The following is a 15,668-nucleotide window of genomic DNA, read 5'->3' as shown; positions in this document are numbered from 1 at the left end:
TATTGTAAAGCCACTACTTCTTGAAGAACATACTCATAAGTGCTGAAAGATTGGAGCGCCAGGACACAGGCAGTGAACACACTTTGGGGCAGCTCTCTTCCTCCCAAGAAACAGTCGCTGGTCAGTTTACCTCACTACAGGCTGTGCCAGGGGCTGGCGAGCAAACGGTGAACATAACAGGTACATTCCCTGCCTGAGTCTCCACTAGAGCAAGAAGAGCAGCAACAACTGGGCAGCCTTTGAGATGTCAGCGATGGCGGGAAAAGGGACCTGAGGACTGACAAGAGATGGGTATTGGGAAGGACACGGTGCAGCCATAAATTCAGGGACCCCTGGTGACTATACTAGCTGCTGGCACACCCTTAGATTTTTAAAACAACTTCCGTAGCTTTTTCTGTCCACAAAAAAAGGAATTAGCCCCATTTTACTGATGATGAAACTGAAATGGTCCCAAGGTTCCAAAGAGGGAGTGCAGAGTAGCGCACCCCCACCCTGCGTGAAAAGGGAGCAGCAGACCTGCCCTGGAGCTCCAGATGGGGGAGGGGAGCGGCAATGAGAACAGCCTGCAGCTTTGGCCCTGGAAAGGAAGGAGCGAAAGTGAGCAGCCCCACGGAGACCCCTCCAGACCAGACTGTCTGGTGGCTCTCTCTCCGCTGCAGGTGGTGGACCCTACGGAGGGACACGGACCTCTGATCTCACCCTAGCCTGTTGTGTTCTTCTCAGAGGGAGACCTGGGTGGGGGAGTGGCCTGACTATCCTCTCCCCCAGGCTGAGGACTCCAGGGACCAGGATCTAGCACAATGCACAGTGCTGGGCACAGGCCTGCAGCCTCTATGGGAGAACTCTCAGCAGTCATTCATCTGCTCATGGGACTGTCATGCATGATTCACAATCAGGAAAGACACCCCCATCTGCTGACCATTGCACCTAATAGCCCAGCTCCCACACCCCAAGGTTCTGGATGGACAGACAGCCTGGGGCCAAGGGCTCAGAGGCTGGAGACTTGACGGGACCTGACAATACCCTGGAGCTCTAGGATCTCCTCCCTCCTGGTGTCTCTTCCCTGGCTCTCAGAGGTGGATAACTATGGAGTAATCCTTTATTGGCTCTTGGCTGCAGGAGTACAACTTAGCCTTTCAGGTCATTGGTGGAGAAGCTGAGGCTCAGAAGGAGACCTCGGAAGACAGTAGGAACCTGAGATGGTCAGGGAAGAACTGAATGGATTCCTAGACCTCTGGTTCATCTGTGTTCTCAGACTATGTGTCCATGTGTGCTCATCTGTGTGCATGTGTGTGTCCATGTCCATCTGCATACAAGTGTGTGCACCTGCATGTGTTTCTCTCTGTGTATAGGTGCGTTTGTTTCCTCAGTGTGCATGTGTGTGCACTTATGTATCTGTATGGGCATGTGTACTCATGTGCATTTATATCTGTGTGCATGTGTGTGCACTTACGTATCTGTATGGGCATGTGTACTCATGTGCATTTATATCTGTGTGCATGTGTGTTTTTCTCTGTGTCTGTATGTCTCTGTGTGTTTGTGTTTGTGTACGTACGTCTGTGTGTATGTATGCATATGTGTATGTATATGTATGTCGCTATGTGTGTATCTGTGTGTGAATGTAGGGCTCTGAGAAAGTGACAACTGGACTTCCCCAACCTTTCTGGCTATCAGAGTCACCTCTGAGGCTCCTTAACTACCTGGCTGTCCTGTAGCCATCCCAGACCCTCTGAAAGTGACCCCCTGGAGCCTGTCTTTACCAAGCTGCAGGCACCCTGATGATTGTCAAGATCTAGATACTATAAAGGATGCTCATGGTCTCTTCACTGGACCTTAAGGCCCAGGGAGGAAGAAGAGGTTGGTCAGAGGAGACAGAACCCGTCTTCTATTGATACCAGAGTGTATCAATAGAAGATGGACCCATGATGGGATATGTGTAGCCCAAACTGCTGCTTAGGTAGAGCCCCTCCTATCAGAGTTAGAGTTGACCAGTCAGAGCCAATTCCCTTCTTCCTGGGGATCCTGCCTGTGGTTTGGGATGTGATACAGGTGGCCAGTAGCACCCCAAGGCATAACAAACTGGCAAAGATGAGCATGTGTCCCACTCCACCGGGCTCATCACTCACTCTCACAGACACCTCTGAGTTGCACTAAACAACCAGTGCTTTGCAAATCCTTCCGTCCACACTGCCCAGACAGAGGGATCCAAAGCCACAGGCTTGGAATCTTTCAGAAGTACAAACTCTGACTGGAAGTTAGACACTAATTCTATGTGATTCATGTGTTTGTTTCTATATAAAGTGGGCACTTCCTGGTGGAAACAGTCAACCCTGAGCAAGTAGCTTCTTACATTGAAATTACCGTGGACCTGGGCTCAGTGGAGAGAGGTCTGGGCTAGAGTCTAGGAATCTCCCTGACGGCTTCTGGCATGGAGTAGAGATTGAGGGATTGGTTAGATGAGGGGGTCTCTGTTTAACACACTCCCAGGCACTTGTTACTCATGACAAGAATAAACCAGGCCTGACTAAAGACTACGGGTAGATGAGGCAACTTCTCTAATTCTTTGTGTGGGTGTGGGGGTGGGTTTGATGTGAACTCTTCTACAAAGAAAGTTAATTACAGTAAGGACTCACCTTCTCACCAAGATCCCCTGTGGCAGGTCTATGACATCAGGCAGGGAAAAATAAGTTTGTAATTTTAACTAATTCCTAACTGAAGTTTAGCATGTCCTTTATTTGTGACCATAAGTGCTGTCAACAAACCACAGACCCCTCATGAAGAAAAGCCTAGATACTATGGTGGTATGACTAGCTAAAATGTCTATGGTGATGGGTAGGGAGACAGGTATCTGGCTTAGTGGTTAAGAGCACATACTGCTCTTCCAGAGACCAGAATTCAATTCCCAGCATCCACATCAGACAGCCCACAACCACCTCTACTTCTAGCTTCCAGGAGATCTGACACCTCTGGCCTCTTCCAACACCCACAGGTATGTAGCATATATACACATACATATGATTAAAAATAAATTAATTAAAAATTAAAAACAAATAAATAAGAAATAAAATATCCATGATAAATGCTGCTTTGAAATCATGGTACTGGATGAGCATCCCTGATCCTCAAAACCAAACTCTGAAACTTCCAGAATGTCAACATATCATAATTAGGAAAGTTCATGGCAAGAGATTTTATTTCACATACAAAACAACTAAAATACATATGTAAGATATACATGAAACAAATAAATTTCATGCTTACAGCTGGGCACTGTCTTCAAGAAGCTCATCAAATATATATGAATATTCCCAAATTCAGAAAAATCTCCAATTTGAAATGTCTGATTCTAAGCATTCCAGGTAAAGGCAACTCTGCTTGCAGCTCTCGGTCCTGCATGGGATGGTATGTTGAAGGCACTAAGCAAGAAATGTCTATGTCACCAGGCCACACAGTTACCTTTAAATGCTCTCCAGTTGTATTTTACTACATTTGCTTTTCTGTGTGTTTCATTGATGCGTTAACAATTATTGTCGGGAGGAGGCCACAGGCATCTACCTACTTCCCTGGCCACTAAGCTTCAGTGGCCGGTGTGGGACACTGTGCTTTGAGATGCAACCCTTACCTGTGGGTCAGAGAGCCGGGAGAGGTCAGGGTACAGATAGAACTTGACGCCTTCAGAGGCGCCTGGCAGGGTGACGCCTCGGATCAGGAGGATGAGCAGCATGATGTAGGGGAAAGTTGCCGTGACATACACGACCTGCCCAGGGGGAGAGAGAAAAGAGTTAGGCAAGGGTAGCAATGATGGTCTCAGTTCACTCAGCACAGTTCCCTCTCCATGCAGCTGCACGCTGCAGACTGTCCTTTATGAAGGCTGCCCTGAAATTGACTAGATGCGTGGACCACGTTCTCTGTATCCATCTACGCAGCCCAGGCTGAGAAAGACAGTTGACTTTGAGCATCTACAGGGTCTTGTTGCTACAGCTGCCAATGCCTACAGATGCTCATGTCTCTCACATCAAATGACAGCGTGTTTGCAGAAAGCCCCACAATCCTTTGTGTATAGCAAGTCATCTCTTGATGACTGACAATCTCTGGTACAATGCAAGCACCATGCAATCAGCACTCTGCATTATCTAGGAAACAATGACAAGGAAAATGTCTACACATTCAGTTTCCATGCAAACCTCCATTCAATATTGTCTTGAGTTTCTTTGAATTCACAGATGTGGCTCCTATGTGACTTTACTGACAGGAAGTACCTAAAGTAGAGTCATAGAAGCAAAGAGTGGGATAATGGCGCCTCCCTTGTCATCTCTGTCATGTCGGGTGTAACATTCCTGTCAATCAAGAGGAGCATGAGAAAGAGATGCATCGTCCAAGGTTGTACATGGTCGGCAACAATGTGTCCTGAATTAGAACATTACTGAGAGGGGAGGTTACATGTTAGGATTCTTACTGCAATAAATAGAATTAGAAAGGGAAGGGGTGACAGTGGTGGGCATCACCTGGAGCCAAGGGGAGAGGGGCCCCTAACCCACACATACCCCTGTTTGTCTCCCTCCACCTACTCCTCAGGGGAGTGCACACCCAGGGCACGTGAGGAGTTTGATGGCAGTGGGTGCCAAACCCACAGAAAGAAACAGGAATCACAACCCCGTTCATGGAACTCTGGAAAGGAAGATTCCCGAATCACTTCCATGTGGGACACCTACTAATGTTGTCTATCAGACTTTCCTCAGTCTGAAATTGATGTGCACATTGTGTAGGGGCCGTGTGCATAGCATGGCCCATGTGTGGAGGAGGTCAGAGGGAAATTTTCAGGCGTCGGTGTTCTCTGTTTGCCACGTGGGTCCCAGGGATCGAATGCAGGCTGTCAGGCTGGGTGGCAGGCACCCTTTCTGCTGAGCCATCGTTGCTGGTCCTCTGGGGTGGTACTGTGTTCCCCAAAATATTGTGCACCCTAATAAACTTATCTGGGGTCAGACACAGAACAGCCACTAGATACAGAGGCTAGAAAATGGTGGCACTCACACCTTTAATCCCAGCATTCCAGAGGCAGAAATCCCTCTGGATCTCTGTGAGGTCAAGGCCACTGGAAACAGCCAGGCATGGTGACACACGCCTTTAATCCCAAGAAGTGAGCCTTTAATCCCAGGGAGTGATGGCAGAAAGCAGAAAGGTATATAAGGTGTGAAGACCAGGAACTAGAAGCATTTGGCTGGTTAAGCTTTTAGGCTTTGAGCAGCACAGTTCAGCTGAGATTCATTCCAGATGAGGACACAGAGGTTTCCAGTCTGAGGAAACAGGATCAGCTGAGAAACTGGCAAGGTGAGGTGGCTGTGGCTTGTTCTACTTCTCTGATCTTCCAGCATTCACCCCAATACCTGGCTTCCAGATTTGCTTTTATTAATAAGAACTTTTAAGATTCCTGCTACAGTCCTCTATTTCATCTTTTAAAACCTGGCCAGAACTCTTTAAATCTATTTCACAACTCATTAATGAGTCAAGATCCACAATTCTAAAAAGAACTGCTCTCAATAAAAAATATTTTTTTTATAATTGAAGATAGACTGGGGACATGGCGGGGGTGGTAGTATGGGGGGGAGGCGTGGGAAGCTGAGAGGGTGGGAAGGATCCAGCACTGGTTTGGAACTCCCTGGGCCTGGTCTGCTTGGAGGCAGATGCCTGTATCCAGAGAAGCTGAGAGAGACTGAGCCATAGATCCCTGTAGGAATAAAGAGAGTACACTCAAGGACACACAGCCCTCCTGGAGCCCCATGTCCTGAATACTGCTCATGAGAGATGGCCAACTCACTACACACTCCAGACCCCAGTCCTGCGCCCCCACAGAGGTGCTAGCCATGCCTCCCACTGGAGGACCCTGCAGGGCTCAGTGTCCTGCCAGGTTAGACCCTTTTCTCCTTTATCATTTTCTCTTCTCTGATCACTGGCACTGCCCCTTGTTGGGACCTCCCCATTCCCGTTTAGAAGGGAGTTTTCACCATCCAAGGCCCAGGGACATCCTTAGATTCCAGTTTAGCTTCGCATAGCTCTCAGTGCACACAGATACAAGACACACTTGCCGATGACTGGGACTCAGATATCACAGGAAGAGTGTGCACTCTGAGCAGGATGCCTCTGCTACCACCTCTCACCCTGTTCAAGCTGGGCCTGCTTTGGCCAGGGCTCCATATCATTCCCTTATTTGCTTCCTCATTTACTCATTACCCAGGCACTCACTCAACACTAAAGCCATTCCTGTGCAGTCAGTACTGAGCTATGCCCAGGTGAGGAAGACTCACCCAATGGATCTCTCTGCTCTAAGGCTTCCAACTGGTGGGAAGGACAGATACAGAGACAGACAATATATTCAGTGGTGGGCACAGAGAGACAGCAGCCATGATATGAGCAGTCAAGGGGGAGCTTCTCCAAGAAGGTGACCCAGACATTGGATCCTAAAGGAGTAGGAGCACAAGATATGGAAATCAGGGATGGAAAAGAGAAATGGAATTTCTACTGCATGTCAGGCATGCATGGCACACACATATATACACACAAAAGCAGGTGCATGCACACATAGGCACACATGTACAAACATGCACATATGCAAATATACATGAATGCAATATACATGCACATACCTGCACAGATGCATACACACATATACACACAACACTCATGCCTGCACATATACTATACGCACATACATGCATACGATAGTGGTACTGGCTTTGCTCATCCCACATGTCTACACACTGGGCAAGTGCAGGGAGTGCTCTGGGTAGGGGGAGTTATCATCTTTTATATATATGAGAAAGGATAGAGTACTCAGTAGCCTGTCCAAATCACCCAGCTAAAGAATCGTGGTCAGTATGGATTCAAACAAAGTCAGCTTGCTCCCAAGGTCACCCATTCGAACTTCCCACCACACAAGAGATCATCATGACATTCCTAAAAGTGCCCTATTAATTCTCCCTTCTGAGAGAAGCTCAGCCGTTTGGTTAGCACACAGCACAGATTTAAACACAGCTCTCAAGCAGGAGAACACGAGGATCAGCAGGGGGTGGGGACAACACATCTTATGGACACACCTGGAAGGTCGGATCATTTTATGTGGGTGCTATCTCTTCAATGATAGTGCTGCCTGTAGCCCACTCAGCCCCCAGCCCACCAATGCCTACATCATGGCTACCAAATGAACCATGGGCTCCTAGGCATGTCAAGTGACTGATGCATTCTCTTACTGTCATACACAATGGCACATATTGCAACCCAGAGAGAGAATATGCAAGTCAGACATACAATTGCAGTGGGCAGTCGATATTAACAATGAGAAAAAGGTCAGTCATCAACCAACAAGGGTAGCCGGTTGCTGGCCAGGGAGCTGATTGCTGTAAAAACCTCCTCTTCCACGGAGCTTTCTAGACATTCAGCATTGCATATTCTCTAAAATATTGTTTGTTAGGGCTGGGGTGATGGCACTTTTAATAAAACCATAAAGGAAAAATAATGTGCAAATGAGCTGCCCACAGACCACAAGCAGGCAAGTTTACTGCCAGAATGAAACCACTAGCTGGCATGTGTTACCCAAGATTCACTCATAAGCCAAAGTTTGAGAGCATCAATAGGGATACAAAAGATGGTTTGGGAGCATCATTGCATAATATACACAATATATGAGTGGGGTCAAAGTTGAAAATGTAATGTCTCCCCAAATCCTTTCTGATGTGTTTCTATTTTTGGCTACTCCAGGTATTTGTGTTTTCTTTGATTCCCGCACACCCGGAGATCAACTGTTGACTGTTAGCTATAGATCTGGCAGTCAAGAGATTGCCCACAAACAACATGTGCTGGCACCCACTCATCTTGTGCTCTGGTCAGACACTACTAATCAATCACAGCATTCCTTGCAGCTGAGCCTGCCTGCAGCCTCAGAGCCACCCATGCAGAACTCCAGCTGTGACGCAATCCATCTGTTATGCCTGAACTACTCTGTCTCACACATGCATTTCCAGTTTCCTGTAAGTCCATGGATGTATAAGACCTAGGTCTAGTCCTTAAGGGAAGATTTTTGTGCATACAGGTTTGAGTCCCTGGGGTCCTGATGCAGCGCAGCAGGATCAAACAGGAAAAGAAGGCTGCTGAGACAGCACTTCCCAGATCTCTGAGATGGATTTGTAAAAGTAATTTGGAGCTGGGCATCCCTGGGTAAGTAGGAATGGCAGAGGCCAAGGATATGGGATAGGCACAGAATATACCTTCTGAACAACTAGAAGCTTCTAGGTAGGAACTAGGGTGATGGGAAGGTTGCTCTCTTTCCTCAACTGTCCCCACACGCCATTACAGTCCATTCCTACCATTTGACTCACTCACTGTATTCTGAGCTCACAGCAAGGCTCCCTCCCTCCCTCTCTTCTGGGTCACTGTGGCAGCCCGGTGCTGTCCACACTGCTGCCTAGGTTCAAAAACAAAGATCTGGTTCATCTCTGTCCCGTGAGTCTCAGCCAGCAGACCATACTCAAGGTGGGGTGCAGTGAAAGGGTCAAGTCTTGGTGGCAAGTGTGAGCATCCAATCCTGCTTCTTGCTGTGTGACTTGGCAGGTCTTCACCAATCCCCACCGCCAGTTCCTCACTGCTAGGGAGCATGCCAGGCTCCTCCAAGTCCCCTGCCTTTTCCCAGCCTCCCTTTGTCTACAGAGTCCATCGCCAGCTCAAGGCCACCCACAGTGTTCACCCTGTGTGTCTGAGTCCCCACACAGCTGGCTGAGTTTCCTCCAGGTCACATGTTCTGCCCCTCCACCAGAATGTGCTTGTCCAATCTCACAGCTCTGGAAGCAGACAATCACAGCAGTTGACTTAAAATAAACCTTGCTCACCTCAGAAGTGACCTCTTACCACACAAACAAAACGGCCAGCCCAGATGTTGTTATAAGGACTGCCATGTCCTCACTCCTACTCAACAGCTGTCACCCATCACTTGAACTATCTCAGCTTTCTCTAGCACCAAATACTCTGGTTGCCTTGTCTGACAAGCTCATGATTTCTAAAATGGAAGAATGGACTTTTGGGTTTGACTTCTGCTACAGCCACAGGTCCAGAGTATAGAGGGTGTGTGAGATGGGCACAGTTGCCATTTGTTGGCTGTAAGCAGAAACACAAACTTAGGCTAGAATGCTGCTCATTTAGAATATGGTTTTTGCAGCAGGTCCATGTGAAATGCTGGAGCCACATGAACTAGGTTTGGTGAGTGATGGATTTTAGGAGGTGTGTTTACAGGGAAGGTGATTACAATGGATTCCCTTGTAACAGACCCCAAAGATCAGACACTGAGAGTCAGAGATCTCATGATCAAGGTGCTCCCTGGCAAGGAGACATCTGGGGACCCGGGATATGACTGGAAGAGGCAGGAGGTGGTCACAGCACCTGGGCCTGTGCTAGATGGGGTGTCTGAGACAGGCACAGTAAGTTCTTTGACAAGATAGCACCCAGCCAGGCTGTTCCTGGTTGTTGCCAGCAGTGGCTCAGACCCAGGGAGGTGGGGGAGAGGGAGGGAGGGTCCCATTTGTCAGCCTCCTTAGGCCCAGGCTATGAGGTCTCCCTGCCCCAAGCACACCCCTGGGTTAATGAAGAGTTTCACTATTATTTAATCCCTTTGCATCAGGTCACCTCCTTCTGCACAGAAAGGTCGCATAATTGTGGTAATTACACTGTATCCTGTCTTAATTGACTCTAATTGCTCATTTGCATCCCAATACTGGGATCCTGGGGTGCCTTTCCCCCTACTTCCAGGACACAGCTATTTATTCCATAGCAGGGAGACTGTCTGGTCACTGGGCATGCCATAGAGTTTACACAAGGGCCTCCCCTCCCTAGGCTTTTTTCAGGACAATGGGGTGGTTTATAAAGTGGAGTGCTGTTCAAAAGGCATTTGGAAAGTAAACTGATGTGGGGACAGAGGACCAGACCCCAGGGTCAGCAGATGCAGAGTGCGGGCGGGGCTTCCGTTCTGCACGGAGGGAAAGGTATGATACAGAGAAGAGGGGGACAAGTTATTCGAGCTTCAGTCACTCCTACACTGTATTGAACAACTGAACTCACATATGTGTGCTAATCTTTGTTGTTTACCTGCATCCTCTAAGAGTCAGTATGCCTCTTACGTTACCAAATGTGACAAGGGAACCGTGAACTGCTGCCATAGATGGGCAAACCGTCTCTGAGCCCAAGGGGAGGGTAACTATACAATTAAATGTGGTGAAATAAGATGAGAGTAAACTCTGGCCCAAGGCTGTCTTGGGGTGCTCAGTCTGTGTCTAAAGAAAGAGAAGCAGGCTAGAGAGACACTAACTTTATTTCAGCCCCTCCCTGGATTCTGCCAAGGAAGCGACTATCTCGCAATGTGGCTGGATGCTCTTATTTGTGTTTCATGCAGATAAGATCATTTTGAGGCTCACCATCAGTAGAGTTCCTTCCATATTTGTAGTGAGAGACCAGATGGATGCGATGTGAGGTCTCCCCAGGTCTCCAGCATTTTTGTCAAGTGTGAGCCTTCCCAAAGGACCAGGACTCCCTGGCGCTCTCCAGGGTCCTGACGCTGATTTGGGTTGCTCATTTACCACGGGCAATGCCTCCAGTTAGAGGAGCATCTGCAGGGTGCCAGAGATGGCCCACACTGTCATCTCTAACCTGCCTTCAACACCGCTTATATGGGTTTTTCTCTATACTTTGCAGACTGAAACCCTCAAAGATTAGGGAGTTGAATTGTCCTGGGACACAGCTGGAAGGTCATTCAGAAGTTTGACCTCTCCATACTGCAGATTCTGTATGCTTTCCATGATTGTCATTAACCCCTATGCTGCAGCTTCTGCATGCTTTGAGTGCCTGTCCTTAACCCCCATGCTGCAGCTTCTGCATGCTTTCCATGCTTGTCCTTAACCCCCATGCTGCAGATTCTGCATGATTTCCATGCTCGTCCTTAATCCTAGAGCCTCGGGCTTGACTGGATTTTGACAGAAACTCATCATTGCCCACTTCCTCTGGCCAGGGAAAGCCTATGCTATGCCCCCGCCCGTTTCCCTTTCCAGATGGTCATTCCAGCACATCTGCCTGTCCCGTGGGCTAGAAAGCACAGCACTAAACAGCCAGTTATTAGACTATTCTTTTGACTATTACTAGATCCCTGCTACTCCTACCTGGATTTCTAGGAACCACTCCCAGAATTCCCAGGGAAGAGTAGTCTAACAGTCACCAAACAGTCAGACATACCCTCCACTAAGGAGGACTTTGAGAAAAAGTAAAGAAGATACAAATCTGAAGAGTGGAGGCTGCCATAGACAAAGCTGGCTTCCCACATTGAAAAAACTACTTTTAGAGTTGTTTCCCAAGAATATTCTAACAAAATTGTACATGTTGGAGGAAAACATACTTCCAAGTAACTAAGTCTGAAATCATGTCATGTTTTCACAAGACAATAAGGGTATCTCTCCATGGAGGAAATGGTATTTTAACAAGACAGTGGTGTTTCCTTGGGCAGCTGAAGAGACCATTGTTAAGCAACAACCAACTGGTGGCGTTTCAATAATGGCAGAGACTGCATGACTGTCACTAAACCCTAGGCCACTTCAGGATGCATGCTTCACACTGGCATCCCTGGACTGGCTTAAGGAGGAAGACGGGAAGGTGCTGTAGGACAGCAGCAGAGAAGGGCCCAGCTGAGTGTAGCGAACCTTGGCGCTCATTTCAACACCACGAGGGACCGCTAATATCTACTCCCTCTTCTGCAGTAACGAGACCTCTCTTTGAAGTGTGTGTGCATGTGAGGGGTGGGTACTGAAAAATGTCTTCCTCAATCACTGTTCACCTTATTTTTTAAGATAGGGTCACTCACTACAAAGACCAGTGATCTGGCTAGCCTGGCTGGCCAGCAAGCCTCAGACACCCTTTTCTACCTTCCTGCTGCAGGAATTGTGGCATAAATTGCTACACCAAGATTTTCATGTGGGTGCTTGGATCCAAACTCTTCATTGACTGAAAAATCTCCCCAGCCTCATTTTTAACAGAACCCATGGCTGCCTGATCCCAACCTCCCTCACAGCTAGGTGGCCATGTGATGACAGCTGGCCAATAAGACTCAAATGAAGGTGCTGTGTACTACTTCCAGGTCATGCCTGTGAAGGGAAGGGCTAGATCCTACCCTTCCATTTTGCCTCTGCATTGGGCTAAAATGAAGATCTCATGAAACTGTGGGCAATACCCTAGGATAGCCAGGCCCATCGGTGAGAGGGAAGGGATGAGCCTTAGTCCAATACAGAATATGACTAGCCACCAGCTGCCTCTCTGACCTTGGGTAGGCACTGCTGTTGTCACTCTGGGTCTTGGTCTTTTGTTGTTAAATGAAGGTACCAGCTAAGAAGATCCATACTTCCCTTCCACAGACACACAGAGATGTTGAAGATGACCCGAGAATCCCAGAAGTCGGCCATGGAGAGTGACCATCTGCTACCTCTGGAGTCAGTCAGGAACATCAACAAATAGGAAGGCCTAAGCTATAAAATGAAAGCTTCAAGCTTCCCTGAAATGATTCAAGAACAGTGTGGATGGGGATCTGCACGTAGGGTGCATCACCATGCACTAGGTGCTTACATGGTTCTCTGAGCACACATCTTCTTGGTTTGTGAGGAGAGGTCAGTTCCCACACAAATGATGAAGGTATATCAGAGGTCACCATCACTCAGTCATGAGAAAGGCTGAAGTGGCCTCTCATCTTAGCAAATGAGTAGTCTTTGTGTGTAGGGAACAATGTAGCAGGGGCTCTAGACTTCAGGCAGAGGCTGCATTAGTCCCATTTCAGCTGTGAGGGGGTCAGGGCAGTGGTTCTGGACAATCCTTAGGAGACCACCTTACTAATGGACTCGGGGTGGGACTGGAAAGCTGGTGTTAAGAGGAGCTAATTCACTGGCTGGGGAAACCTGGGGGCAAAGGACCAGGAGAGAAGATGACCCATGGCATAGAGACCCATGCATAGCCATCACTCCCAGACTCTGCAAGGAACCAACCCAAGCCCCTGCCAGTGAGAATCATCTGGGAGTCCCAATTTCAGCCATGGCAGGTGACAGGGCTATGGGCAGAATCTCAGGGCCTGGGAGAAGAAGCCCAAGCCATTAGAAGTTTTGGGAATGCTGTCTTCTTCATGAGGGCTGGGACCATGAAGATCACCTCCACCCATGATTCATTTTAACCCTGAGCTCCCTGCATCTATTATCCAGCAACCACGGCCATCCTTGATAGAAGTAGAGGATTGAGAGGGGTATGTGCTGAGTTCAGGAGATGCCACTAATGATGGCCTTAACTTCCTCATCCACTCTATCTACATTGTTCCTATGTTGTCTAATTCCATTAAAAAACAAACCTATAACCATGTCCAGAAGGAAACACACTTGCACAGCCAGAAAGCGACATGGTTAGCCGATGTGTGAGTCAGCTTTCCACCTCCATGACATAATACCCAAGACAAACAGATCAGAGGTGGGAAGGCTGACTTGGACGTCTGGGGTCAGAAGGCTTGGCCTGTGGTGACTTGGTCTGGTTATTTGGGGTCTGCAGAGACATCATGGTGAGAGGAAGAGGAGGAGGAGGAGGAGGAGGAGGAGGAGGAGGAGGAGGAGGAGGAGGAGACCCATGGACATCATCATTGTGGTCAGGGATGGGGAAAGGAGGAGGAGGAGGAGGAGAGAGAAAGGAAGAGGAGAAAGAGAGTGAAGAGAAGGGAAATGAATGCAGGATGCAAAAAGAAGGGAGGAGGAGTCTGGATTCCAAAATCATTTTCAAAGACACACCCCCAATAACCAAACTTCCTCCCACTAGGCCCCACTTACTAAAGGCTCCACCATGTCCCTACCATGCCACAGCTGAAAACTGAGCCTTAAACATGCAGGTCTTTGGGGGCCACTTAAGGTCTAAACTGTAGCAGCTGCTGATGCAGCTGGCCGTGCCTTTACTCAGCTGCTCAAGGCTAAGGGCTGCCTGCATCCTCACAGGCTCTGAAGCTGGTCTTGCTAAGTCGTTTGCACACTGTAAATACTAGACAAATATGAAATTCAGATCTTGACTCAGGACAGGTGAGCACCACACACATAACCACACAAGTCTGTAGCGGGCCTTTGGTGTGGGACTGCGGCTGCTCCACTCTGCCACTTAGATCTTTCTACAGAATTCCACCTGCAGACAGTCGGATTTGCTGGGCACACTGTGGCCAGGCCCTGTGCTTGCTTATGAGAACAGGCTGAGGCTGATGAATGAGCTGGGTCCCTATCCTTGAGAGACTCTAGAACAGACACAGCCATGTAGGGAGGGTAGTTATGGGAGACCCATGGCACTGTGGGAGGGTGGTTCAGGGCTGTTGGAGGTGGGCTTCGAGGGGCACAGGAAGCCCCCGGGCCTCCAATCCCGATCTAGAAACCACTGTGAGAGCAAATCCTGCAAGGCAGAATGTGTCAGCCTGGGAAAATGTCACCTCCAGGGACAGAAGCCAGCCCTGCATGCTGGGTGACATGGTCCCAAAACAGCAGGCAGTTTTGCATGCTCATTAGGATGACTGAGCCCACTTGAAATCCTTGTCCACAGGGTATCGAAAGATGACCAGATTCAGGAGGCAAGGGTTTAAGCCTATTTCACGGTGAATTAAGATTAGCTAGAGAGTCAATGTTATTGATTTTTACATCTCCACCATAAAGGCCACAGAAATGGAAACAATCTCAAAACAAGCTTGAGTGACATAAATATTCCATGCTGGGCCCAGCCAAGCTTACTCTGGCATTAAGAGCTATTGCTTACTGCCTGAAAAACATGCCTAGTACCTTGACTAATAATGATTTAAGCCCTATCCATCTTCTTGGACTAGAAGGCTTCTGTCACCATAGCAACCAAGTGCAGCAAGAAAGCACACATTTCCTGGAGTGGATTCACCAGTGTGTGTGTGTGTGTGTGTGTGTGTGTGTGTGTGTGTGTGTGTGTGTGCATGTGCGCGTGTGCATGTCTGCCTGTCTGTCCGTCTGTCTCTGTGTGCATCACCCCATGTGTCCTGGCTCTCTTGAGTAAAGATAGAGATATGGAGAGCAGCAAAGGCTGGTCAGGGGCCACGGCTGCTGCCAGGTTCCTGAAAACAGCCTTTATCTCAGAGTAACCAGATCCATGGCAGAGAAGCAGCTCGGCTCACACCCCACTCTTGCCTCAGCTGGTCTTCTGAGTCCCTGCCACTCAGCTCGTGTCTCAGAAGACGCCGGGCTCACCTTTGGAAGTCCAGCCTGACAGTCTCTTAGTCCTGATCTTTATTCTGTCTTGACAGACTTGAAACTTTCCTCATTACACTTCGGTTCCTGTCTTCTCCCTTTTGAAAAGCCTCTTGCCCCACTTGGTTTTGGAATGTATTCTCTTAATCAACTAAATACTCAATGGACCAATTGACCAACTCTGAGGAGCAAAATCATCATTAAAGTACTTAGGTGCAAACATGAGACCTGAGTTCGATCCCCAGAACCCATGGAAAAGGCTGGCACAGTGGTGGCCCCTTCTAATCCAAGAACAAGGAAAGTGGAGACAAGCAGATCACTGAGGCTTGCTGGCCAACCATCCTACCATCAAAACATGAAGCATCAGGCCAAAGAGAGACCCTG

General features: G+C 48.4%; 1 protein-coding gene across 1 annotated transcript in view; it reads right to left on the bottom strand.

The window, feature by feature from the left end:
* The window catches only part of Slc6a11 (solute carrier family 6 member 11), a 116,741-nt gene that overhangs the window by 53,263 nt on the left and 47,810 nt on the right, over window positions 1–15,668 (bottom strand). The window contains exon 6 of the mRNA XM_052719144.1: window positions 3,623–3,757. Within this exon, the coding sequence (XP_052575104.1) occupies window positions 3,623–3,757 (135 nt within the window). The remainder of the gene's footprint in view (window positions 1–3,622; window positions 3,758–15,668) is intronic.

This window comes from Peromyscus californicus, unplaced genomic scaffold, assembly GCF_007827085.1.
Source record: "Peromyscus californicus insignis strain IS unplaced genomic scaffold, ASM782708v3 Scaffold_6__1_contigs__length_162567912, whole genome shotgun sequence".
Classification (NCBI taxonomy): domain Eukaryota; kingdom Metazoa; phylum Chordata; class Mammalia; order Rodentia; family Cricetidae; genus Peromyscus; species Peromyscus californicus.
This window is presented reverse-complemented; position numbering and strand designations above follow the sequence as displayed.